Source organism: Hippopotamus amphibius, chromosome 12 (genome assembly GCF_030028045.1).
Source record: "Hippopotamus amphibius kiboko isolate mHipAmp2 chromosome 12, mHipAmp2.hap2, whole genome shotgun sequence".
Classification (NCBI taxonomy): domain Eukaryota; kingdom Metazoa; phylum Chordata; class Mammalia; order Artiodactyla; family Hippopotamidae; genus Hippopotamus; species Hippopotamus amphibius.
In genome coordinates, this window is record NC_080197.1 from 74,754,731 (window position 1) to 74,780,370 (window position 25,640).

A 25,640-nucleotide genomic window follows, 5' to 3' on the forward strand; every position below is an offset into this window, starting at 1 on the left:
CTATTGTACCCTCTCTCTCCCCAGACACCAGTGCCTACAGACGAACAATAAAGGAAGCTCTGCTGATTTGCAGAGTAATACAAAAAGCTCCTGAGGGCTGCCCATCAGGTGCCCTGGGCTGGGCACCAGTAAAGAACCACAGTAAGGCCAGATTTCCTATACCCATGGCCGCCAGCATCCCTGCACATTTCGTGTCACCCCCAGGGCTCCTGTGATCCAAGCAGCACGCTACTGTTGAGTCACACACAGGGAGAGGAGCCACTATCAAAACCTCTTTCTCCCCACACACCTGCACCTGCAGATGAACAATAAAGGAAAACTTCACTGAGGCAGACCCAAAGAGCTCCAAGGCAGCCTCAGGACTGGACTCTAGTGGTTAGACCATACACAGAAGCAGGGACAAAACCAAAGCTGAACACCAGGGACAGGGGAACTAAGGAAGAGGTCCTAAAATCTTTCCATCAGATATACACACTGCAGACTAATTCCCCAAGATCAGCTAGGTAGATGCTATGTCTTTGGAATATCTAAGTAAACAATGAATGTTCCCACAAATGAAAAAGGTCTAACTCTGGCAGCTGTGGACTGTGGGAGCAAGCATGCACAGGAATTGGGCCAGATCAGAGCCTAAGTGGACCCCATAAGACACACAGCAGGTCCAGAGTCCAACCCAGAGGCAGAAGAGGGCCTCATGGGGAGACAAAGGTGGCCTGAGGCCCAAGGTGGGTACAAGGACACTTAGAGCTGAGACCCCAAGGAAACAGAATTATTATTATTAATTTTATTGATTTGATCTATTCTGTGGTCAGTTTCAGTTTTTTTTTTTTTCAATCTTAGTCCCAAAGGATCTTCACGTTTTATAACATATTTTTTATTCTATTGGTTACTTCTATTTTTATTTTTAGCCTTTTTATATATTTTTATTTCTAGCTAGCTTTTTGGTAGTGCTGTTTATCTGCTCATCTTCTTTTCTTCTTTATCTTTAATACATTTCTATTTTTTCTTTTTCTTTTTATATTTCCAGTCCTATTATGCTCTTCTGTTGCTCTGTGTTCTATTCATTTTTAGTTTATCTTATTATACTTTTAATCAATATTATTGGTCTGCTCTGTTTCCTTGCTTTATTCTTCAGATGACACACTGCTTTGGTTTTTCTAATATTAGGTTTTGTCCTTATATTAGTTCTAATTATAATTGTTTGATTTAATTTGAGGATCTTCAGTCTGTCTGGTTTTTCTCTTGCTCTTTGTTATATTTGGTCTTCGTTTTCACAATTTTCCTGGTTTTGTGTTTTTGTGGGGGTTTTTTGTTTTTGTTTTTTTTTTTTTTTTTTTTTTTGGTTTTGAATTTTGTTGGTTTTCTCTTTGATTGACTGATTGCATTCTGGGGTTCTTCTGTCAGGTTGTTCTAGTGATTTATGTTCTATCGGGTTTGGTTTTTATGTTTCTTGTGTGTATACCTCTTTCCTGAATCCAGTATTTGCTTGACTTAACCTTTTGCTGTTAGTTTGGGGCTTGGATAGTCTTTTTTAATCTCCTTTTTTTGCCAGGACGAGTGACCGCTAGAGTCTGGATGACTCAACCAGAAGTCAAATTACAGCCTTTGGGGAGGGAGCACCGAGTCCAGGATGCTAAACCACCAGAGAGTCCTCAGCCACAGGGAAGAATAACTGCAGAGAATTCTCACAGAGGCTTCTATCAGAGTCTAAGACCCAGCTTTGCCTGACTGCCTGCAACTGCCAGTACTGGACACTTCACAACAAACTACAAACAAGACAGGAATATAAGCCACCCATCAGCACACAGACTACCTAAAGCCATATTAAGCACACAGATACACTACAATGCACCACCTGACATGGCCCTGCACATCAGAGGGAAAAGACTCAGATCCATGCACCAGAAAGCAGGCACCAGACCCACCCACCAGGAAGCCTACCCAAGACATTGGACCAACCCCACCACAGGGCACAGAGAACAGAAACAAGAGGAATTACCACTAGGCAGCAGAGGGAAAGGAGACAGCAAATACTATAAATTAGACAAAATGAGAAAACAAGAAACGCCTTGCAGGCAAAGGAGCAAGATGAAAACCCACAAGACCAAATAAATGAAGAGGAAATAGGCAAATTGCCTGAAAAAGAATTCAGAGTAATGAGAGTAAAGATGATCCAAAATTTCAAAAAAAAACATACAGAAAATACAAGAAACATTTAATAAGGACCTAGAAGAACTAAAGAGCAAACAAATAGCAGTGACCAACGTAATAACTGAAATTAAAAATACTCTAGATGGTATAAACAGCAGAAAAATTGATGCAGAAGAAAGAGTAAGTGAGTTGAAGTAACTGCCACAGAGCAGGAAAAGAAAAAAGAATAAAAAGAATGAAAGACAATCTCAGAGATCTTGGTGACAACATTAAGTGTACCAACATTCGAATCATAGGCATCCCAGGAGAAGAGGAAATAAAAGAAAGGGTCTGAAAAAATATTTGAAGAGATTATAGTCAAAAACTTCCCCAACATGGGAAAGGAAATAGTAAATCAAGTCTAAGAAGTGCAGAGAGTCCCATACAGAATAAACCCAAGGAGAAACACACCCAGACACATATTAATCAAACTAATGAATATTAATCACAAAGAAAAAATATTAAAAGCCACAAGAGAAAAGCAACAAATAACATATAAGGGAAAATCCATAAGGATACCAGCTGATCTTCTGCAGATATCTGCAGAAACTCTGCAGGCCAGAAGAGAGTGGCAGGATATACTGAAAGTCTTAAAAAAGAAAAAACCACAGCCAAGAATACTCTACCCAACAAGAATCTCATTCAGATTCGATGGAGAAATCAAAAGCTTCACAGACAAGCAAAAGCTAAGAGAATTCAGCACCACCAAACCAGCTAAAGGATCTTTCCCAGGCAGGAAACACAAGAAAAGGAAAGACCTACAAAAACAAACCCAAAACAATTAAGAAAATGATAATGGGACCACAAATGTCAATAATCACCTTAAATGTAAATGGATTAAATGCTCCAAGCAAAGACACAGACTGGCTGAATGGATACAGAAACAAGACTCTTATATATGCTGTCTACAAGAAACTCACTTCAGACCAAGGGACACATACAGACTGAAAGTAAGGGGATGGAAAAAGATACTCCGTGTAAATGAAAGTCAAAAGAAAGCCAGAGTAACAATACTCATCTCAGACAAACTAGACTTTAAGGTAAAGACTATTACAAGAGACAAGGAAGGACCCTACATAATGATCAAGGGATCAATGCAAGAATAAGATATAACAATTGTAAATATCTATGCACCAAACATAGGAGCACCTCAATACAGAAGGCAAATGCAAGCAGCCATAAAAGGGAAATCAACACTAACACAATAATAGTAGGAGACTTTAACACTCCACTTACATCAATGGACACATCATCCAAACAGAAAATAAATAAGGACATGCAAGCTTTAAATGACACATTAGACCATCTCAACTTCATTGACATTTATAGGACATTCCATCCAAAAACTGCAGAATACACATTCTTCTCAAGTGCACATGGAACATTCTCCAGGATAGATCACATCTTGGGGGCACAAATCAAGCCTTAGTAAATTCAAGAAAATTGAAATTGTATCAAGCATCTTCTCCTACCACAGCGCCATAAGACTTGATATCAATTACAGGAAAAAAAAACTGTAAAAATATACAAACATTTGGAGGTCAAACAATACATTACTAAACAACGAAGACATCACTGTAGAAATCAAAGAGGAAATTTTTAAAAACCTACAAACAAATGACAATGAAAACACAATGATCCAAAACTTATGTGATGCTGCAAAAGCAGTTCTAAGAGGCAAGTTTATAGCAATACAGTCCTACCTCAAAAAATAAGAAAAATCTTGAATAAACAATGTAAACTTACACCTAAAACAATTAGAGAAAGATGAACAAAAATAGCCCAAAGTGAGCAGAGGAAAAGAAATCTTAAAGATCAGGTCAGAAATAAACAAAAAAGAAATGAAGGAAACAATAGCAAAGATCAATAAAACTAAAAGCTGATTCTTTGAGAAGATTAACAAAACTGATAAAAGATTAGCCAGACTCATCAGGAAAAAAAGGGAGAAGATGCAAGTCAACAGAATTAGGAATGAAAAAGAAGTAACAACTGACACTGCAGAAATAGATAAGACCATGAGAGACTACTACAAGCAACTATATGCCAACAAATTGGATAACCTGGAAGAAATGGATAAACATTTAGAAAAGTAAAATCCTCCAAGACTGAACCAGGAAGAAATAGAAAACATGAGCAGACCAATCACAAGTAGTGAAATTGAGACTGTGATTCAATATTTCCCAACAAATAAAAGCCCAGGACCAGATGGCCTCACAGGAGAATTCTATCAAACAATTAGAGAAGAGCTAACACCTATCCTTCTCAAACTCTACCAAAATATAGTAGAAGGAGCAAGACTCCTAAACTCATTCTACAAGGCCACCGTCAACCTGATACCAAAACCAGGCAAAGATGTCACAAAAAAAGAAAATTACAGGCCAATATCATTGATGAATATAGATGCAATAATCCTCAACAAAACACTAGCAAACAGAATCCAACAGCAACTTAAAAAGATCATACACCATGATCAAGTGGGTTTTATCCCTGGAATGCAAGGATTCTTCAATATATGCAAATCAATCGATGTGATACATCATATTCATATTAACAAATTGAAGGAGAAAAACCATATAATCATCTCAATAGATGCAGAAAAAGATTTTGACAAAATTCAACATCCATTTATGATAAAAACTGTCCAGAAAATGGGCATAGAAAGAAATTACCTCAACATAATAAAAGCCATATATGGTAAACCAATAGCCAACATCATTCAAAATGGTGAAAAACTGAAAGCATTCCCTCTAAGGACAGGAATAAGACAAGGGTGCCCACTCTCACCACTATTATTCAACATAGTTTTGGAAGTGTTAGCCACAGCAATCAGAGAAGAAAATGAAATAAAAGGAATCCAAATTGGAAAAGAAGAAGGAAAATTGTCACTCTTTGCAGATGACATGATATTATACATAGAAAGCCCTCAAGACTGTACCAGAAAACTGCTAGCACTAATCGATGAATTTAGTAAAGTAGCAGGACACAAAATTAATGCACAGAAACCTCTTGCATTCCTTTACACTAACAATGAAAGAGCAGAAAGAGAAATTAAGGAAACACTCCCATTTACCATTGGAAGAAAAAGAATACAATACCTAGGAATAAACCTGCCTAAGGAGGCAAAAGACCTGTATGCAGAAAACTATAAGACACTGATGAAAGAAATCAAAGAGGATACAAACAGATAGAGGGACATACCATGTTCTTGGATGGAAAGAATCAACATTGTGAAAATGACTATACTACCCAAAGCAATTTACAGATTCAGTGCAAACCCTATCAAATTATCAATGGCATTTTTCACAGAATTAGAACAAGAAATTTTACAATTTGTATGGAAATGCAAAAGACCCCAAATAGCTGAAGCAGTCTTGAGAAGGAAAGTCAGAGCTGGTGGAATCAGGCTTCCTGACTTCAAACTATACTACAAGGCCACAGTGATCAAGACAGTATGGTACTGCCATAAAAACAGAAATACAGATCAATGGAAGAGAACAGAGAACTCAGAGATAAACCCATGCACATATGGGCACCTTATCTTTGACAAAAGAGGCAAGAATATACGATGGGAAAAGGCAGCCTCTTCAATAAGTGGTGGTGGGAAAATTGGACAGCTACACGTCAAAGAATGAAATTAGAACACTTCCTCGGGGATGGAGTCAAGATGGTGGTGTGGGAAAACTCGGAGATCACATCTCCCCACAAATAGAACAGTTACTGGAGGCCAGCAGGGGACCTGAGCTGTATTATGCAGCTTAATACCAAAAAAGCAAATAACCCAATCCACAAATGGGCAGAAGACCTAAATAAACATTTCTCCAAAGAAGACATGCAGATGGCTAACAAACACAGGGAAAGATGTTCAACATCACTAATCATTAGAGAAATGCAAATCAAAGCTACAATGAGGTATCACCTCACACGGGTCAGAATGGCCATCATCAAAAAATCTAGAAACAATAAGTGCTGGAGAGGGTGTGAAGAAAAGGGAACTCTCCTGCACTGTTGGTGGGAATGTAAGTTGGTACAGCCACTATGGAAAACAGTTTGGAGGTTCCTTAAAAAACTAACAATGGAACTACCATATGACCCAGCAATCCCACTACTGGGCATATACCTAGAGAAAACCATAATTCAAAAAGAAATATGTACCACAATGTTCACTGCACCATTATTTACAATAGCCAGGACTTGGAAGCAAACTAAATGTCCATTGACAGATGAATGGATAAAGATGTGGCACATATATACAATGGAATATTACTCAGCCATGAAAAGAAATGAAATTGAGTTATTTGTAGTGAGATGGATGGACCTAGAGTCTGTCATACAGAGTGAAGTCAGCCAGAAAGAGAAAAACAAATACCATATGCTAAATCATATATATGGAATCTCAAAAAAGGTTATTGATGAACCCAGTGACAGGGCAAGAATAAAGATGCAAATGTAGTAGAGAACAGACTTGAGGACATGGGGTGGGGGGGATTGAAGGGGAAGCTGGGACAAAGTGAGAGGGTAGCATTGACATATATACACTACCAGGTGTAAAATAGATAGCTAGTGGGAAGCTACTGCATAACATAGGGAGACCAATTTGATGACGGGTGATGACTTAGAGGGCTGGGATAGGAAGGGTGGGAGGGAGTCGAGGGAGGGAGGGGATATGGGGATATATGTATAAACACAGCTGGTTCACTTTCTGCCCGTGGACACCGCCGAGTAAGCATCGTTGACGTCTCCCCCCTCCACTGCCGTCATGTCCAAGTCAGAGTCTCCCAAAGAGCTCGAACAGCTGCGGAAGCTCTTCATCAGAGGTTTGAGCTTTGAAACAACCGATGAGAGTCTGAGGAGCCATTTTGAGCAATGGGGAACGCTCACAGACTGTGTGGTAATGAGGGATCCAAACACAAAGCGCTCCAGAGGCTTCGGGTTTGTCACCTATGCCACTGTGGAGGAGGTGGATGTGGCCATGAATGCAAGGCCACACAAGGTGGATGGAAGAGTTGTGGAACCAAAGAGGGCCGTCTCAAGAGAAGATTCTCAAAGACCTGGTGCCCACTTAACTGTGAAAAAGATTTTTGTCGGTGGCATTAAAGAAGACACTGAGGAACATTACTTAAGAGATTATTTTGAATAGTATGGGAAAATTGAAGTGATTGAAATCATGACTGACCGAGGCAGTGGCAAAAAGAGAGGCTTTGCTTTCGTAACCTTTGATGACCATGACTCTGTAGACAAGATTGTCATTCAGAAATACCACACTGTGAATGGCCACAACTGTGAAGTAAGGAAAGCCCTATCTAAGCAAGAGATGGCTAGTGCTTCATCGAGTCAGAGAGGTCGAAGTGGTTCTGGAAACTTTGGTGGTGGTCGTGGAGGTGGTTTTGGTGGGAATGACAACTTTGGTCGTGGAGGAAACTTCAGTGGTCGAGGTGGCTTTGGTGGCAGCCGCGGTGGTGGTGGATATGGTGGCAGTGGGGATGGCTATAATGGATTTCGTAATGATGGTGGTTATGGAGGAGGCGGCCCTGGCTGCTCTGGAGGAAGCAGAGGCTATGGAAGTGGTGGACCGGGTTAAAGAAACCAGGGCAGTGGCTATGGCGGGAGTGGCAGCTATGACAGCTATAACAACAGAGGAGGCGGAGGCGGCTTTGGCGGTGGTAGTGGAAGCAATTTTGGAGGTGGTGGAAGCGACAATGATTTTGGCAATTACAACAATCAATCTTCAAATTTTGGACCCATGAAAGGAGGGAACTTTGGAGGCAGAAGTTCTGGCCCCTATGGCGGTGGAGGCCAATACTTTGCCAAACCACGAAACCAAGGTGGCTATGGCAGTTCCAGCAGCAGCAGTAGCTATGGCAGTGGCAGAAGGTTTTAATTACTGCCAGGAAACAAAGCTTAGCAGGAGAGGAGAGCCAGAGAAGTGACAGGGAAGCTACAGGTTACAACAGATTTGTGAACTCAGCCAAGCACAGTGGTGGCAGGGCCTAGCTGCTACAAAGAAGACATGTTTTAAACAATACTCAAGTGTATGGGCAAAAAAAACTCGAGGACTGTATTTGTGACTAATTGTATAACAGGTTATTTTAGTTTCTGTTCTGCGGAAAGTGTAAAGCATTCCAACAAAGGGTTTTAATGTATATATTTTTTTTTGCACCCATGCTGTTGATTGCTAAATGTAATAGTCTGATCATGACGCTGAATAAATGTGTCTTTTTTTAAACGTGCTGTGTAAAGTTAGTCTACTCTGAAGCCATTTTGGTAAATTACCCCAACAGTGTGAAGTTAGAATTCCTTCAGGGTGATGCCAGGTTCCATTTGAAATTTATTTACAACCTGCTTTGGTGGAGAAGCTATTGTCTTCAGAAACCGTGGTGTAGTTGAACTGACAGTTACTGTGTTGTGACCTGGAGTTCACCTTTAAAAGGGTCACCCAAGCAAAGTCACAGAATATTTTTGGTTATTAATATTATGATTGTTGGCACATCCTATGCAATATATCTAAATTGAATTATGGTACCAGATAAAGTTACAGATGGGAATGAAGCTTGTGTATCATCCATTATCATGTGTAATCAATAAACGATTTAATACCCTCTTGAAAAAAAAAAATACAGCTGGTTCACTTTGTTGTACAGCAAAAATTGGCACAACAGTGTAAAGCAATTATATTCCAATAAAGAGTTCTAAAAAAAAAATGAGGAAAACTTGGATCTACCCAAAGTTATAAAGACTGTGTTAAATAATGATTCTGTGGGGGAAAAAAACTTTCATTTTAAAAATAACAGAATATTTAACACAACATTAATTGCGACATGTAAGATTCATAATATAAAATATATATAAAAATATATATAATACGTAATGTATGACAACAATAGCACAAAGGACAAGAACAGGGAAATAGAAGTATACTATAGGTAGGTCTGACATTGTATGTTAGTGACAAAATATCATTACAAGGTAAAATGTGATTACAGAGTAATAATTCACCATTATGTTAAACTCCTAAAAAGGTGATATGGCTAATAAACCAATAGAGTAAATAAAATAGAATACTAAAAAATATTCAATTAGAGATTAAAATAGGAACAAAGAAAATATAGAACAAAGAGCAGGCCAGCACACCTAAACCCAACTATATCAATAATTGCATGAAATTTAAATAATTTAAATACTTCAAATAAAAGCACAATATTCAGACTGGATAAAAGCATATGAATAAGACCGTATACTCTCTACAAATATGTGTGTTTAAATATAACACAGAAACATATTAAAGAGGTAAAAAATTATATACCATGCACACACTAATCAGAGAAAGCTGTAGTATCTACATTAATATCATACAAAGTAAGAGTATAAGGGAACAGAATATATTCAGAGAAAAAGAAGAAACATTCTATGACGATAAAATACAAAAGAAATTATGTAGTATCAAAATTAGTGGGTCTAAACTAAAGTGGTGCTTAGAAGAAAATTTAGAACACTGATGCTTCCTTGATGCCTACATTAGAATAAAAATAAAAAATGAATGAAATGATCTAAGATTCTACTTCAAGAGGGACTTCCCTGGTGGTGCAGTGTTAAGACTCCAAGCTCCCAACGCTGGGGCCCTGGGTTTGATCCCCGGTCAGGGAACTAGATCTCACATGCATGTTACAACTAAGAGTTCACATGCCACAACTAAAAAGCCCATGTGCTGCATCTAAGGAGCTGGCAAGCCACATCTAAGGAGCCCACCTGCTACAATGAAGACCCGGTGCAACCAAATAAATAAAATATTTTTTAAAAAGATTCTATTTCAAGAATCTGCAAAAAGAACAGCAAATCATAACCAAAAAAAAAAAGAATAATGAAAACTGAGAACAGAAATCAATTAAACAGAAAACAAATACACAATGAAGAAAATCAACACAATCAATTGGTGAATTTAAAGATATGAGATATGAACAAATTTTTTTCTAATTTGAAAAATTAGAATAGGCCGAGTCTTTGAAAACTAATTAGTTGAAAAACACAACTCACCAAAATCTGATACCAAAAGAAAAAAAAAAGGAAACTTTGAGTAGTTCTATATTTGTTAAAGAAATAGAATCCATATTATAAAAACTTCCTACTAAGAAATTAGCAACCTTCAAATGCCAGCTCTTCCACAGAGCTCAGAAACAACTCCCACATCAAGCTAAAGGAAGAGAGGGTGGGAAGGATTGAGAGCAGGAAGGAATTGTAACATAGAAGCTGTGGTGAATGTATGAGTTGACGTGGATCTTGATCCGAGCCTCCCCTCCGGCAATCCTCGCATCTTCATCCTCTCGTCATTTTATATGTCAGTACCACAGTTCTTCTCAAGTTGTGAAGCCCCTGCCAAATGTTTCTCCTGAACCGCCTGAATTCTCCTCTTTATTTCATACAAGCTTCTCTACAGTCTTCTCAGGTCATTGTTTCTACCCCTGGATTTGTCCTAAATACAATACTTCACTTCCAACAATCCAATAAAGAAGCAGAAATTCTATTTCACACCACTTTCATAAAATTGAGAGGAAGAAACTTGAGTTCAATACCAATTAAAATAATGAAAACACAAGGTATTCTAATCTTATCCCAACTACATCACCACCAGTTTGACTTACCTTCACATCACTAAAACACTAGTGGGAGGAAACTGGTGACAAAGAGATTAGTAGAAGAAAACTGGAACTGTTTTCATAGAAATGTGAGAACTTAAATTATAGCAATGGGAGTCAGGGAGTACAGACCACAATCAATGTTTCAATGTCAGAACACTCTCAAACTTTTTTATTTTTAAGTTTATCTTAAATGGAATTAATATCAAGACAGCAATTCTCTTAAAATGATAACATTAGAAGCTCCAATATCACTGGAAGTTCCAACCTCACACACTCCATTTTTATTCAGATGCTGATTTATCAAAATAAGGCAGGGTATCCTATAATGTTTCCACAGGCTTATCTGCAGTTGAAATCATGATTAGGACATTCTGACAACAAGGAATATTTCTTGAAATGCCAGAAAACAGGTTTTCTTATAACAAAATTTTCTAACTAAAATTCAAATGCCCCTTGAAAATAATCATTTTAATAATAATAAAGAGGAATGAAAAAACTTTTGCGGAGATGAATAGATTTGTGGCATGAGTGCCATAATGATTTCAAAAAATGTATACTTACCACATTGCAAACATTAAATATGTACACTTTTTGTTCAAAGTTGAAATATGAAGTTCAAAACTTCATATTTTTCTGCTGTTTCAGCATCCTCACAAATCAGATGTGAGCACCCCACCCAGGTGACCAGGTGCACCAATGTGATGACTAGCCCCTCGCATAAATCCCCCTTCTTACCTCCCCTGACTGTGACCTAGTAACATTTAAATGCACCAGTGAAATCCCCTCATGTCTTCTCCTTGTGTAACTAAACCTTTACTCCCAATATTGTTCACTTGTCCGTGGGACTTCACTCCCTCTTTGGGTCCCCACTGCTTGGTTGAGCCTGTTCTATTGGCGCCTCCCCCATGTACCAACCTGATGGTGTGTGGTGATTCTGCCCTTCTAGGACCTGTGAGTGTAATAAACCTTGTTACCTACACCTCTCCTATGGCCCCTCTTGTAGCCACACCTAACTAACCATTTCATAAAAGAATACAAAACAGCTACCATGCTGAAACTAAGTCACGGAGGTCCAACCCAGCAGCTGCACCTGTATGAAACATTTGACCTAACCTCCCTGCCTCTTATGATGCACAACCAAGACTGGAGGGCCCAGTGACCAATAGATCTGGAGCCTTTAATGTCCAGGGCCAAGTAAGCCTTTCTGCTCTCTTGAGCACCTAGTACTCTAGGAAACACTGTGTGACTGGAGTCTTCATCCAACTATGTTCTAAAAGCTGAGATCTGCATTCTCATAGTTATTCTGGGGATGAGACTGAGGCTTTTTCTGCTGGGGATCCCCTTTCAAGCCATATAGGATTTACCTGAGCAGACTGCTCCAGCATCATGGTCATGGGAAATGCTATCATTATAGTTTCCAAATTCAGAATAACGACAGTCATTGACAGTTGACTCTGTGCCATTGCAGAGTATGTAGGAAAACCGAATGGGGCCAATCCCTCGTCCAAAATAAGCCCCTCCAGGAGCATCAACAGCAGCTCCACACTGCAGCTGTCTGCACACCACAGCTGCCTCATCCAAGCCCCATTCGTAATCATTCACTGTGCCCCATTCTCCTTGGTGCTTCACTTCCACTCTCCCCTCACAGCGGTGGCCTCCATCCTTCAGCCTCAGCTCCAGAGCTGCAAGAAAGACACAGACACAGGACACAGGACACAGGACACAAGACACAGGACACAGGAGAGATTTTAGGAGACCAGGCAGTAGTACAAGTATTAAAAAATGTGCTGTCTAATGGGAAAAAAATTCCCTGTGTATAACACTTACTGATTTCTCTGGTGAAAACATTCCCTCCACAGTCAATTTTAAGCTCCCAATTTGGCATCACTGAACATGGAGCTGGGAAGGGAGGCACCCAGGTATTTCTCACAAGCCTGTATAACCCACGTCTAGGGACACCACCAGGACAGGCCTTCAGAATGCTCTGGATGCTGCCCTCCCAGTAGATGTGCCCAAGGATGCTTGGGGCCCAGCTTCCCCTCTCAGTTAGAGCTCATGGCCCATGATGCCAGGGAGGAATCTTCCCTCTCCTTCTCTGTCTCACAGGGAGCACTCTCATCTAGCTTAGGAACAGAGGACTATGGTGAGCAGACACTAAAATGTCCTGATTATTCCTGTCACCTTGTGTTTATGTCCTTGTGTAACACCCTCACTCGAATGTATCTAGTAACATGCATCTAACAAATGGAATTTGGCAAAAGTAATGAGATGTCACTTAGGAGATTAGGTTTCAAGATGACCCTGGTTTCTCTTTTGTGGCTATCTTGCTCTCTTTCCTGCTTTGAGGAAGCCAGCTGCCAGGTTGCAAGCTATGGAGAGACCCTCATGACAAGGAGCTGAGGGAGGCCTCTAGCCAACAGCCAGCAAGGGACTGAGGCCCTCAGTTATACAGTCCACCAAGGCCTGAATGCTGCCAACATCCAGGTGAGTACATTTGGGTTGGTATCTACCACTGGTTGAACCTTCAGATAACTGCAGCCTTGTGAGAGATAGTGAGTCAAGGACCCAGGTAAACCATGCTGATTCCTGGCCCACAGAGACTGTGAAATACTAGGTGTTTGTTGACTTACGCTGCCAAGTTTGGCGTGAATTTGTTGCATAGCAACATATAACTAATGTACTGGTTCCCTCCAGAGTCAGAAAACAGAGGCGTGAACAAGCTGAATATTTATGTGAGTGCATTAATTGCTTCAACCAGATGGGACTAATTCCTGTGTGACCAGTTCTGCTGACCAGTCCCACCTGGAACTGAGACCCAAATCCCCTTTCTCTGTCACATCAGTTTCTCCTCCAGTGTCCTAGGCTCCTGCTTGCCTCTCAGGAACTGGGAAGTGAGTTTCCTAAGGCCATAGAATCATCTCCATTAGCTCCAAAATTCCAGACTGTCTGGTTGAACAACAGAAATTTATTTATCTTATCACAGCTTTGGATGCTGGTAAATCCAAGATTCTAAGGTGCTGGCAAGACAGTGTTCATTCTGAGACCTCTTCTCTTGGCTTGCAGGCCACTGCTATTTCACTGTGTACTCATCTGGCCTTGCCTCAGAACATGTGCACAGGGAGAGAGGCAGGGAGATCTGTCTCTTCCTTTTCTTATAATGCCACCTACTAGATTAGGATCAGATCCTTCTGGCCTTATTTAACTTTAATTGTCTTTTAAAGGCCCTATCTCCAAATGCTGTCACAGTGGGGGCCAGAGCATCAACATATGAATTTTAGATGGACACAGTTCAGACCAGAGACCTGAGAAGGTTCATTCTGGGAAGGAAATGAAGATAAATGGTAAGGAGGTAAAGGAGACAGTAGAAGGAGGGAGACATCCTATGATGTTTAGTCAGAGATTTTTTAGAAGTCCGACATTGAGGTGAGATTAAAGGATTAAATAGGAACCTGAAAGCACACAGAAGCTACTTTTATTAATACTGCAATTATCTAAAGCTACTTTTATTAATACTACAATTATCTATGGAAAGAGAGTGTAAGTGCTGTAAATGCAGACAATAAGAAGATGATGCCCTTGTCTTCATGTAGTTTTTATCTACTTCATGACACAAACAAGTAGATGATTTCATTACTGTGAAAAGTTCCATGCAATTTTTTTAGTAATGGTAGGCTTGGTTATTGAGGATATCTCTTTTGCTGAAAATAATTAAGATGTAGAATTAATTTACTAAAAATTATCTTAAAAGCATTAAAGATCCAATAAAATAGAAAGGGAAAATTGGGCCAAATCTGAAGGGAATGTGAAAATTCAGTGAGATACAAAGAGATAGAAAACATTTTTTAAAAGATTTAACCTGAAACTTTGGAGCTAAACAATCCAATAAATGAACTGAAGAATTCAATGCAGGGCTTCAACAACAGAGTTGACCAAACAGAAGAAAAAATCAATGACTTAGAAGCAATATCAGTTGAAATTATCCAAACAGAGGAGTGAAAAAAAAAAAAAGAATGAAAAGAATAAAGAAAACATGTGGGAAATATGGACAACATCAAGTGAAACAAGGTATGCATCATGGAGTCCCAGAAAAGTGAGGGGGAAAGGGATAGTAAACTTATTTTAAAAAATAATGCATGGGCTTCCCTGGTGGCACAGTGGTTGAGAATCTGCCTGCCAATGCAGGGGACATGGGTTCGAAGCCTGGTCTGGGAAGATCCCACATTCCATGAAGCAACTAAGCCCGTGTGCCACAAGTACTGAGCCTGTGCTCTAGAGCCCATGCTCCGCAATAAGAGAAGCCACTGCAATGAGAAGCCCATGTACCATAATGAAGAGTCACCCCTGCTCTCCACAACTACAGAAAGCCTGCACGCAACAATGGAGACCCAATGCAGCCAATAAATTTAAAAAAAATAATAATAATGGATGAGCAATTCCTAAACCTGGGGGAAAATTTAGACATCTAAGTTCATGAAGCTAATAGGTCACCCCAAAATTTCAATCCAAAACAAATTATAAAAAAAACTGTCTAAAACCAAAGACAGAGAATTTTAAAAGTAGCAAAACAAGAAAACATTTCTCTCATACAAAGGAAGTCCCACAAGGCTATTGGCAGATTTTTCAAAAGAAACCTTGCAGGCCATGAGAGAATGAAATCATTTATTCAAAGTGCCAAAAGAAAGAAACCACCAACCAAGAATACTTTACCCCACAAAACTGTCCTTCAGAAATAATGGAGAAATAAACACTTTCCCTAACAAACAGAAGTTGAAGGAGATTATTACCACTAGACCTACTTACATAAAATACTGACAGGAGTTCTTCAGGCTGAAATGAAAGGAAGCTAGTTAGTAACATGAAATATACATAAATATATCACACACTAGGTATGGATAAAGGTAAGTATATAGCCAGATTCAGAATCCCCTAATACCATAATATGGTGGTGTGTTAACTACCTCACTTGAGTAAAAAGGACAAAAGTATTCAAAATAGATACAAGTACAACAATTATTAATGAATACAATACAAAAATAGGTAAACTGTGATATCAAACGCATGAAATGTAGAGGGGGAGGACTAAAAGGGTAGGGTTTTGTATGCAACCAAATTAAATAGTAACAGCATAAAATATACTGCCATATTGTTGGGCTGCACCTCACAGACCTGCAGTCATTGAAATTGTCCTGTCACTAGAACAAAGAAAGAATCCAGAGTCAGCGACAGAGACATGAATGATTTATAGGACAGGGAATCTTACAAGTCCCAGGCCAAGGTCAATCACCAATGGCACGCAGGGCAGGGCAGCAGTCTTCACTATAATGGGGAGGAGGAGGCTATTTGTTATGGGGGCATGATATCAGAAGGGCTTCTGGATATTGCTAGAGGGACTTCTGTGATGCATCCCCTCACAGCTCTTTGGGTTAGCAACCATTGCAAGCACAGCTTTTTCCTTTTGGTGACCAAACATCCTGGAGTGGTTCTGGTCCAAGGGCCAGAACAATCATTAGCTGAGGGGTGGGCTTATCATGCAGGTAGTTATTGATTAAACTTTCAGCTTAGGAGGAGAAGGCGAACATGCACATAAGGTAAGGATGAGGCAGGGCCAGGTTGGGCAGGGGATATACACAGAGGCCCCTCACTTTATGGCACCTAACCATACATATATTTATGTTTCATGAGAAACTAATGTTAACTACAAAGCAAAAGCCTACAATAGAGTCACAAAAGATAAAAAGAAGGGAGGCAAAGCATACACTGTGGAAAATCATCAGTTCATAAAGAAAGACAGCAAGAGTGGAAGACAAGAGCAAGGGAACTACAAAACAGCCAGAAAACAATTAATTAGGTGGCATTAACGAGTTCTACCTATCAATAATTACTTTAAAGGTTAGTGGATTGAATTCTTTAATCAAAAGACAGAGACTAACTGCATGGATTAATAAAACAAGACCCAAGTATAGTTGCCTACAAGAAACTCACTTCAGCTTTTAGGACACACATAGGCTCAAAGTGAAGGGATGGGAAAAGAAATTCCATGGCAAGTGGAAACCAAAAAAGAGCAGAGGTAGCTACACTTATATCAGACAAGATAGACTTTGAATCAAATACTGTAGCAAGAGACAAAGAAGGTTATTATATAATAATGAAGGGATCAATTTACCATGAGAATGTAATAATCATAAATATATAAGCACATAACATCAGAGCACCTAAATATATAAAAATCAGTGGATACATTGTCCAGAGAATCAATAAGGAAATGGAAGATTGGAACAAAATTATTAACCAAATGGACATAACATACATATATAAAACAATTCATCCAAAAGCAGCAGAATACACATTCTTCTCAAGTATACATAGAATGTGTTCTAAGCTCATATGCTAAGCCACAAAACAAGTCTCAAAAAATTCAAGAATATAGAAATAATGTCAAGAATATTTTCTGACCACAATGATTTGAAACTAGAAGTCAACAACAGGAAGAAAGCTGGCTAATTCACAAATATGTGGAAATAAAACATAAAATCCTAAACAACCAATGAGTCAAAAAAAAAAAAACCACAAGGGAAATTAAGAAATATCTGGATGCAACCAAAAGTGGAATCGCACATACCGACACTATGGAATATAGCAAAAGCAGTTCTAAGACAGAAATTTATAGTGATAAATGCATGCATTGAGAAGAAAGAAAGATCTCAAATAAACAACTTAATATCACATTTCAAAGAACTAGAAAAGAAGAACAAACTAAACCTAAAGTTAGCAGAGGAAGGAAATAACAAATATTAGAGCAGAAACAAATGGAGAATAGGAAAACAATAGAACAGATTAACAAAACTAAGAGTTAGTTCTTTGAAATGATAAACAAAAATGACAAACCTTCAGCAAAAGTAACTGAAAAAGAAAGAGAAGACTTGAATAAATAAAATTAGACAGGAAGGAGGAGACATCACTACTGATGCTATAGAAGGAAAAGGATCATAAGAGACTACAATGAACACTTATATGCCAACAAATTGGATAACCTAGAGGAAATGTATCAATTCCTAGAAACATACAACCTACCAAGAATGAATCATGAGAAATCGATAAATTGAAATAAATCAATCGTGAGTAGAGAGATTGAGTCAGTAATTAACCTCTCAACAAAGAAAAGGCCAGGATCAATTTTTTTCATTGATAAATTCTACCAAATATTAAGAGAAGAAATATCCCCTATCCTTAAACTCTTCAAAAAAAAAAAAAAAAACAAATAAAGAAGGAGCAGAATTATCCTGATACCAAAGCTATATAGGACACTACAAGAAAAGAAAGTTACAGGCTAATGTCCCTGAAGTATATAAATACAAAAATTCCCAACAAAATATTAGCCAACTGAATTCAACAACACACTAAAAGGATTATACACCATGATAAAGTGTATCCTAATGTATCACCCTAGGATACAAGGATGGTTTAAAATATACAAATCAATAAATGCAATACATCGTATTAATAGAATGAAATATAAAAATCATGCAATCATCTCAATAGATGCAGAAAAAGTGTTTGTCAAAATTCAATATCCTTAAACTTTAAAAATCTCTCAAAAAATTGGATACAGAAGGAACATTCTTCAATATAGACCCTATATGAGAATCCCATAGCTAATATTGCACTCAATGGTGAAAGGCTGAAAGCTTTTCCTCTAAGATCAGGAACAATCTACTTTTACCACTCTTTTCCCACTCTTATTCCACTGGAAGTCCCAGCCAGAGCAATTAATCAAAAAAGAAATAATAGGAATCTGAGTTAGAAAGAAAGAAGTAAAATTGTCTCTGTTTGCAAAAGACATGACACTATGAATAGAAAATCCTAACTCTCCACAGGGAAACAAAAAACAAAAAAACACACACTGTTAGAACCAATAAATGAATTCAGGAAAGTCACAGGAGACAAAATCAATAGTCAGTAATCTTTTGCATTTCTATACACTAACAAGGAAATATCTTTAAAATATTAAAGAAAATGATCTCATTAAAATTGTATCAAAAACAATAAAACAGTTAAGAGAACATTTAACCAAAGATGTGAAAGATCTGTACACTAAAAACTATGACTGATAAAAGAAATTGAATAATACACAAATAAAGGAAAAGCTATCCCATATTCATGAATTGGAAGAATTATTATTTTTAAAATGTTCATACTACCCAAAGCCATCTATAGAATCAATGCAATTCCAATGGCATTTTTCACAGAAATAAAAGAAACAATCCTGAAATGTGTGTGGATCCACAAAAGTACCAAATAGCCAAAGCAATCTTTGAGAAAAAAGAGAAAACATATACACTACATGGATACAGTAATCAAACAGTATGATAATGATATGAAAATAGACAGTAGACCAGTAGAACACAACTGTGAGCCCAAAAATTAACCCATGTACATACTGTCAACTAATGCTTGACAAGGGAGCCAAGAATACTCAGTGGGGAAAGGATAGTCTTTTCAATAAATCATATTAGGAAAACTGGATAAATTTTTTTAAATGTCTTAAAAGTAGCCAGGAAAATTTGACACATAATATATAGGGTAACAAAGACAAATAGTCCTGCATTTGGCTTGGAGGCAATGCAAGTCCCATGAGAAAGTAAAAACATAATTAAAGTACCGGGGCTGGGGGGGGTGGGGGGCAGGGATGGGTGTTAACCTAGAATTCAGTCACCTATGAAAATACTTGTCAAAACTGAATGAAAATTTAAATGATTCCAGACAAATAAAAGATGAAAGAATTTGAGGCCATCAGAAATACACTACAAAAAAAAATGTTACAGGAAGGTCTTCCAGCTAAAGGGAAATGGTAACAGATGAAAACTTGGATCTACCCAAAGCTATATGGATTGTGCTAAATGGTGATTCTGTGTATAAATGTAAAAAGAAACTATCTCTAATTTTTGAAATAATAGAATATTTAAGACAAAAATAACAACAATATAGTATAAGATTCATAATATAAGTAAAATGTATGACAACAGTAGCTCAAAGGACAAGAACAGGAAAATGGATGTATATATTACAGTAAGGCCTGATATTACATGTTAGTGATAAAATATCATTACAAGGTAAAATGTGATTAAAGAGTGATAGCTCACTATTATGTCAAACTCCTAAAAGGGTGATATGGCTAATAAGCCAATAGACTAAATAAAATAGAATAATAAAAAAATTCAATTAGAGATTAAAATAGGAACAAAGAAAACAGAACACACTTAAACCCAACTATATCAATAATTATATTAAATGTAAGTAATTTAAATACTCCAAATAAAAGCACAACATTCAGACTGGATAAAAGCATATGGATAAGACCGTATACTCTCTACAAATATATGTGTGTTTAAATATAACACAGAAACATATTAAAGAGGTAAAAAATTATATACCATGCACACACTAATCAGAGAAAGCTGTAGTATCTTCATTAATATCATACAAAGTAAGAGTATAAGGGAACAGAATATATTCAGAGAAAAAGAAGAAATACTTTATGATGATAAAATACAAAAGAAATAATGTAGTATCAAAATTAGTGGGTCTAAACTAAAGTGGTGCTTAGAAGAAAATTTAGAACACTGGTACTTCCTTGATGCCTACATGAGGATAAAAATAAAAACTGAATGAAGTGATCTAAGATTTCATTCCAAGAATCTACAAAAATAACAGCAAATCATAACCAAAAAAGAAGAACAAAAATTGAGAACAGAAATCAATTATACAAAGCAAATACAAACTGAAGAAAATCATCTGACATCCAAGAAGTTGTACATAATTAATATTTTCAACTTTATGAGTTTGGAGATAAGTATACATTTGTGAAACCGTTACCACAAAGTAGCAACCTTTAAATGCCAGCTCTCCCACAGAGCTCAGAAATGACTCCCACATCAAGATAAAGGAAGAGAGGGCGGGAAGGAATGAGAGCAGGAAGGAAGTGTAACCCAGAAGCCGTAGTGAATGTACAAGGTGATGTGGATCTTGATCCCAGCCTCCCCTCCTGTGGTCCTTGCATCTTCAGCCCCTCACCATTTTGGACTTCAGTACCGCAGTCCTTCTTGATTTGTGAAGCCCTTCCCAAATCTTTCTCCTGAACCCCCTGAAATCTCCTCCTTATTTCACACAAGCTCCTCAGTCTTCTCAGGTCATTGTTTCTACCACTGGATTTCTCCTAAACAGAGTTTATCACTTCCAACAATTCACTAAAGAAGCTGAAATTTCTCTCCCGTACTCCAGCCCTAAGATGGAGAGGAAGAAATTCCAAGAGTTCGATGTCAATTAGAAAATTGAAGAGATGTGCTATTCTATACTTATTTCTGCTGCATCACCACCTTGACTTACCTTCACATCACTAAAACATCTGAAAATACAGAAAAGACAAACCAGTGGGAGGAAACTAGTGACAAAGAGATTAGTAGGAGATAACTGGAACACTTCATAAAAATGTGAGAGCCTAAATTATAGCAATGGGAGTCAAGGAGTAGAGACCACAATCAATGTTTAAATGTCAGAACACTCTCAAAGTCTCTGTATTTTAAAGTGTATGCTAACTGGAATTAATATCAAGACATCAATTTTCTTAAAATGATAACATTAGAAGCTCCAATATCATATAAAGTTCCAACATCATGCACTCCATTTTGACTCAAATGCTGATTTATCAAAATAAGGCAGAACCTGCTGTAGGGTTTCCACAAGATTATCTGCAGTTGAAATCATGATTAGGACATCATGACAATAACGAATCTAACTTGCAATGCTACAAAACAGGTTTTCTTAAAACAAAAATTCCTAACTGAAACTCAAATGCCCCATGAAAATAATTATTTTAATAGTAATAATAAAGAGGATGGAAGAAAACTTTTGAGGAGATGAATAGGTTTGTGGCATAGATTGTGGTAATGGTTTCACACATGTTTACTTATCTCCAAATTCATCAAGTTGTAAGTATTAGCTACGTACAACTTCTTGTATGTCAGTCATGCCTCAATAAAGTAGTTTTAAGAAAGGAAAAAAAATTGTTTTCTTAGGAGCCTCAACTAGTATCATCACAGATCTGCTGAAGGTGAGATTGGAAAAGATCACTTTTTTAATGATCTTCCTCAGCATAACACAAAAAAGCTGATTAGCTATGGCTGCTAGGGACCTACTGCAGATGTTCTCAGGGCTGCCCTTCTCCCACCTTCCCAGCAGGTGGGATGACCCTTTGCTAAGACTCAACCACTTACCTTGGGGAATTCACTGTGATATCTGATAATATCTTCCTCCAGTCCAGCTGTTCTGATGGGATTAATGTCTTGGGCATCTCATCCACCATTGTGATAGCAACTGGAGACATCTCTAGCAGATACTGTGACCATCCACTTACACCCTAGTTTCAGCGCTGTCTTTAATGGATCCACCTTGCAACAGGTCAAATACATTTAGACAGCACTGAGCACTTCTTATGAGCCACTTCAGGTTCTCTGTACTTGCTTTGCTCCAGCCACCATATTGTAAATTTCAAAATTTCATAATTTCCTGCTCCCTCAATATTCTCCCAAATAGGATGTGAACATCCCACCCAGGTAAGCAGGTGTACCAATGTGATAAGACTAGCCCCTGCCACAAATCCCCCTTCTTGCCTACCCTGACTGTGACTTACTGACATTCAAATACTCCAGTGAAATCCGCTCACACCTTTTCCTTGTGTAACTATAGCCTGACCTACAATATTATAACCTGTTCATGAGTCTTCACTCCCTCTTTTGGATCCTCACGCTTGATTGAGCCTGCTCCCTTGGTACCTCCCCATGTGGCCCCCTTATGGTGTGTGGTGACTCTGTCTCTCTAGGAGCAGTGAATATATGAACTTTGTTTCCCTGCCCCTCTCCTGTGCTTCCTCTTTTGGCTGCACCTGGCTGACCATCTCATAAAAGAATACAAAACAGCGACCATGATGAAACGAACTCATAGAAGTCGAATACAGTAGTTGTACCTGTGTGAAATATTTCACCTCACCTCCCTGCCTCTTATGATACACCACAGAGACCTGAAGGGCCCTGTGATCAACAGGTCTGGAGCCTTTAAGTCCAGGGCCAAGCAAGACTTTCTGCTCCCTTGAGCACCTAATGCTCTAGGAATCACTGTGTGACTGGAGTCTTCACCCAAGTATTTTTAAAAGGCTGTGATACATACTCATATTTATTCTGGGTCTGAGACTGAGGCTTTTCCTGCTGGGAATCCCCTCTCAGAGCAGACAAGACTTACTTGAGCAGACTGCTCCAACATCCTGGTCATGGGAAATGCTCTCATTATGCAATTCAAACTGAGAATAATTACAGTCATCGAGAGTTGCCTCCGTCCCTTCACAAAAAAGATTGTAAAGCCAGATGGGGCCAACCATTGGTCCAAAAGAAGCCCCTTGGGGAGCATCAACAGCAACTCCACACTTCAGCTGTCTGCACACCACGGCTGTGGCCTCGAAGACCCAAAAGTCAGAATTGACTGTGCTCCATTCTCCTTGGTGCTTCACTTCCACTCTCCCCTCACAGCGGTGGCCTCCATCCTTCAGTCTCAGCTCCAGAGCTGCAAGAGAGACACAGACATAGAACATGTGATGCAAGAGAGATTTTAGGAGACCTTGCAGTGGTGTGCTGGTAAATATTAAAAAATGAGCTCTTGAAGGGAAAAAAATCCCTGATGTATAGCATTTGTTCATTTCTCTGGTGTAAATATTCCCACCATGGCCAATCCTAAGCTCCCAATGTGGCTTCACTGAATGGGGAGCTGGGAAGGGAGGCACCCAGGTATTTCTCACAAGCCTGTAGAACCCACCTCCAGGGACACCACCAAGAGAGGCCTTCAGAGAACTCTGAATGCTGCCTTCCCTGTAGATGTGCCCAAGGCTACTAGAGGCCCATTTTCCCCATCTCAGTTACAGTTCTTGGCCCATGATGCAGGGTGGAATATTCCCTCTCCTTCTCTGTCTCACAGGCAATACTCTCATCTAGCTTAGGAACAGAGGACTATGGTAAGCAGACACTACAATGTCCCAATTATTCCTGCCACCTGGTGTTCATGTCCTTGTGTAATCCCCACACTTGAATCTATCCAGTAACATGCATCTAACAAATGGAATTTGGCAAAAGTGATGAGATGTCACTTAGGTTTCAAGATGACTGTGGTTTCCCCCTTGTGATCTCTCTTGCTCTCTTGCTCTGAGGAAGCCAGCTGCCAGGTTGTGAGCTGTGTATGGAGAGACCCTCATGACAAGGAGCTGAGGGAGGCCTCTAGCCAACAGCCAGCAAGGGACTGAGGTCCTCAGTTAAATTGTCCAACAAGGTCTGAATGCTGCCAACATCCAGGTGAGGAAGTTTGAAGGATACTCACCCGGGTTGAACTTTCCGATGATTGTAGCCTTGTGAGAGATCATCAATCAGAGGATCCAGGTAAGCCATGCCAATTCCTGACCCACAGAGACTGTGAAATACTAGGTGTTTGTTGACTTAAGCTGCCTAGTTTGGTGGCAATTGGATGCACAGTAACATATAACTAATGTAGTGTTTTCCTCCAGTGTCAGAGAACAGTGGAGTGAACAAACTGGATATTTATATGAGTGCCTTAATTGCTTCATCCAGATGAGACTTCTTCCTGTGTGACCAGTTCTTCTGCCTGGTCCCACCTGGAACTTGGACCCAAACCACCTCTCTGTCACATCAGTCTCTCATCCAGTGTCCTAGGCTCCTACTTGCCTATAAGGAACTGAGAAGTGAGTTTCCTGAAACCTAGAATTATCTCCATTAGCTTTGAATTCAGGTCAGAAAATGAGACTTTTTCTTGTAATCTTACAAGACGTGCTTATGGGGTACCATGCACACAGCTCAGGTCTACGCCCAGGCCCACATGCTTTCACTCTGGAAAACAGAAGTGGTGCTCAAAGAGGGAAACATCTGGGGAAATGCTGAGCTGGAAAAGAGTCCTGGTGTGTTAGTCAGCTCAGGCAGGCGGCCACCACAAAATACCACAGACTGGCTGGTTGAACAACAGATATTTATTTATCTTATCACAGTCTTGGAGGCTGCTAAGTCCAAGATCAAGGTGCTGGCAAGGCAGTGTTCATTCTCAGACCTCTTCTCTTGGCTTGTAGGCCAGTGCTACCTCACTGTGTGCTCACCTGGCCTTTCCTCAGGACATATACACAGGGAGAGAGGGAGGGAAATCTGTTTCTTCCTCTTCTTATAATGTCACCTATTGGATTAGGGCCACATCCTTATGGCCTTATTTAACCTTAATTTCCTTACGGCCTTATTTAACCTTAATTACCTCCTAAAGAACCTATCTCCAAATGCAATCACACCGAAGTCTAGGGCTTCAAAATATGCATTTTGGAGAGACACAGTTAAGTCCATAGAACTGCGGAGGTTCATTCTAGGAAGGAAATAAAGATAAATGGAGAGGAGGTAAAGGAGACAGCAGCAGGAGGGAGACACCCTGTGATGTTTACTCAGAGATTTTTTAGAAGTCTGACATTGAGACTGAGGTGAGAGTAAAGGATTGAAATAGGATCTTGATACTGTATATAGAAAACCCTAAAGACTCCACACAAAAACTACTAGAACTGATAAACAACATCAGCAAGTTAGCAGAATACAAGATTAACCTACAGAAATCAGTTGCATTTCTTTACACTAACAATGAAATATCAGAAAAGTAAATTAAAAAAACAATCCCTTTTAAAATCGCACCAAAGGGAGCAGTCAAGATGGCAGAATAGGGGAATGTAGAATTAGCCTCTCCTCA

At 38.9% G+C, this 25,640-nt stretch overlaps 1 protein-coding gene and 1 pseudogene across 1 annotated transcript in view; one reads left to right on the top strand and one right to left on the bottom strand.

Moving 5' to 3' along the window:
* The window catches only part of LOC130834045 (uncharacterized), a 491,328-nt gene that overhangs the window by 315,523 nt on the left and 150,165 nt on the right, over positions 1-25,640 (bottom strand). Inside the window, 2 exon segments of the mRNA XM_057704144.1 lie at positions 12,182-12,499; positions 23,109-23,426. Coding sequence (XP_057560127.1) covers positions 12,182-12,499; positions 23,109-23,426 — 636 coding nt within the window.
* Positions 6,944-8,195, top strand: LOC130832651 (heterogeneous nuclear ribonucleoprotein A1-like; annotated as a pseudogene).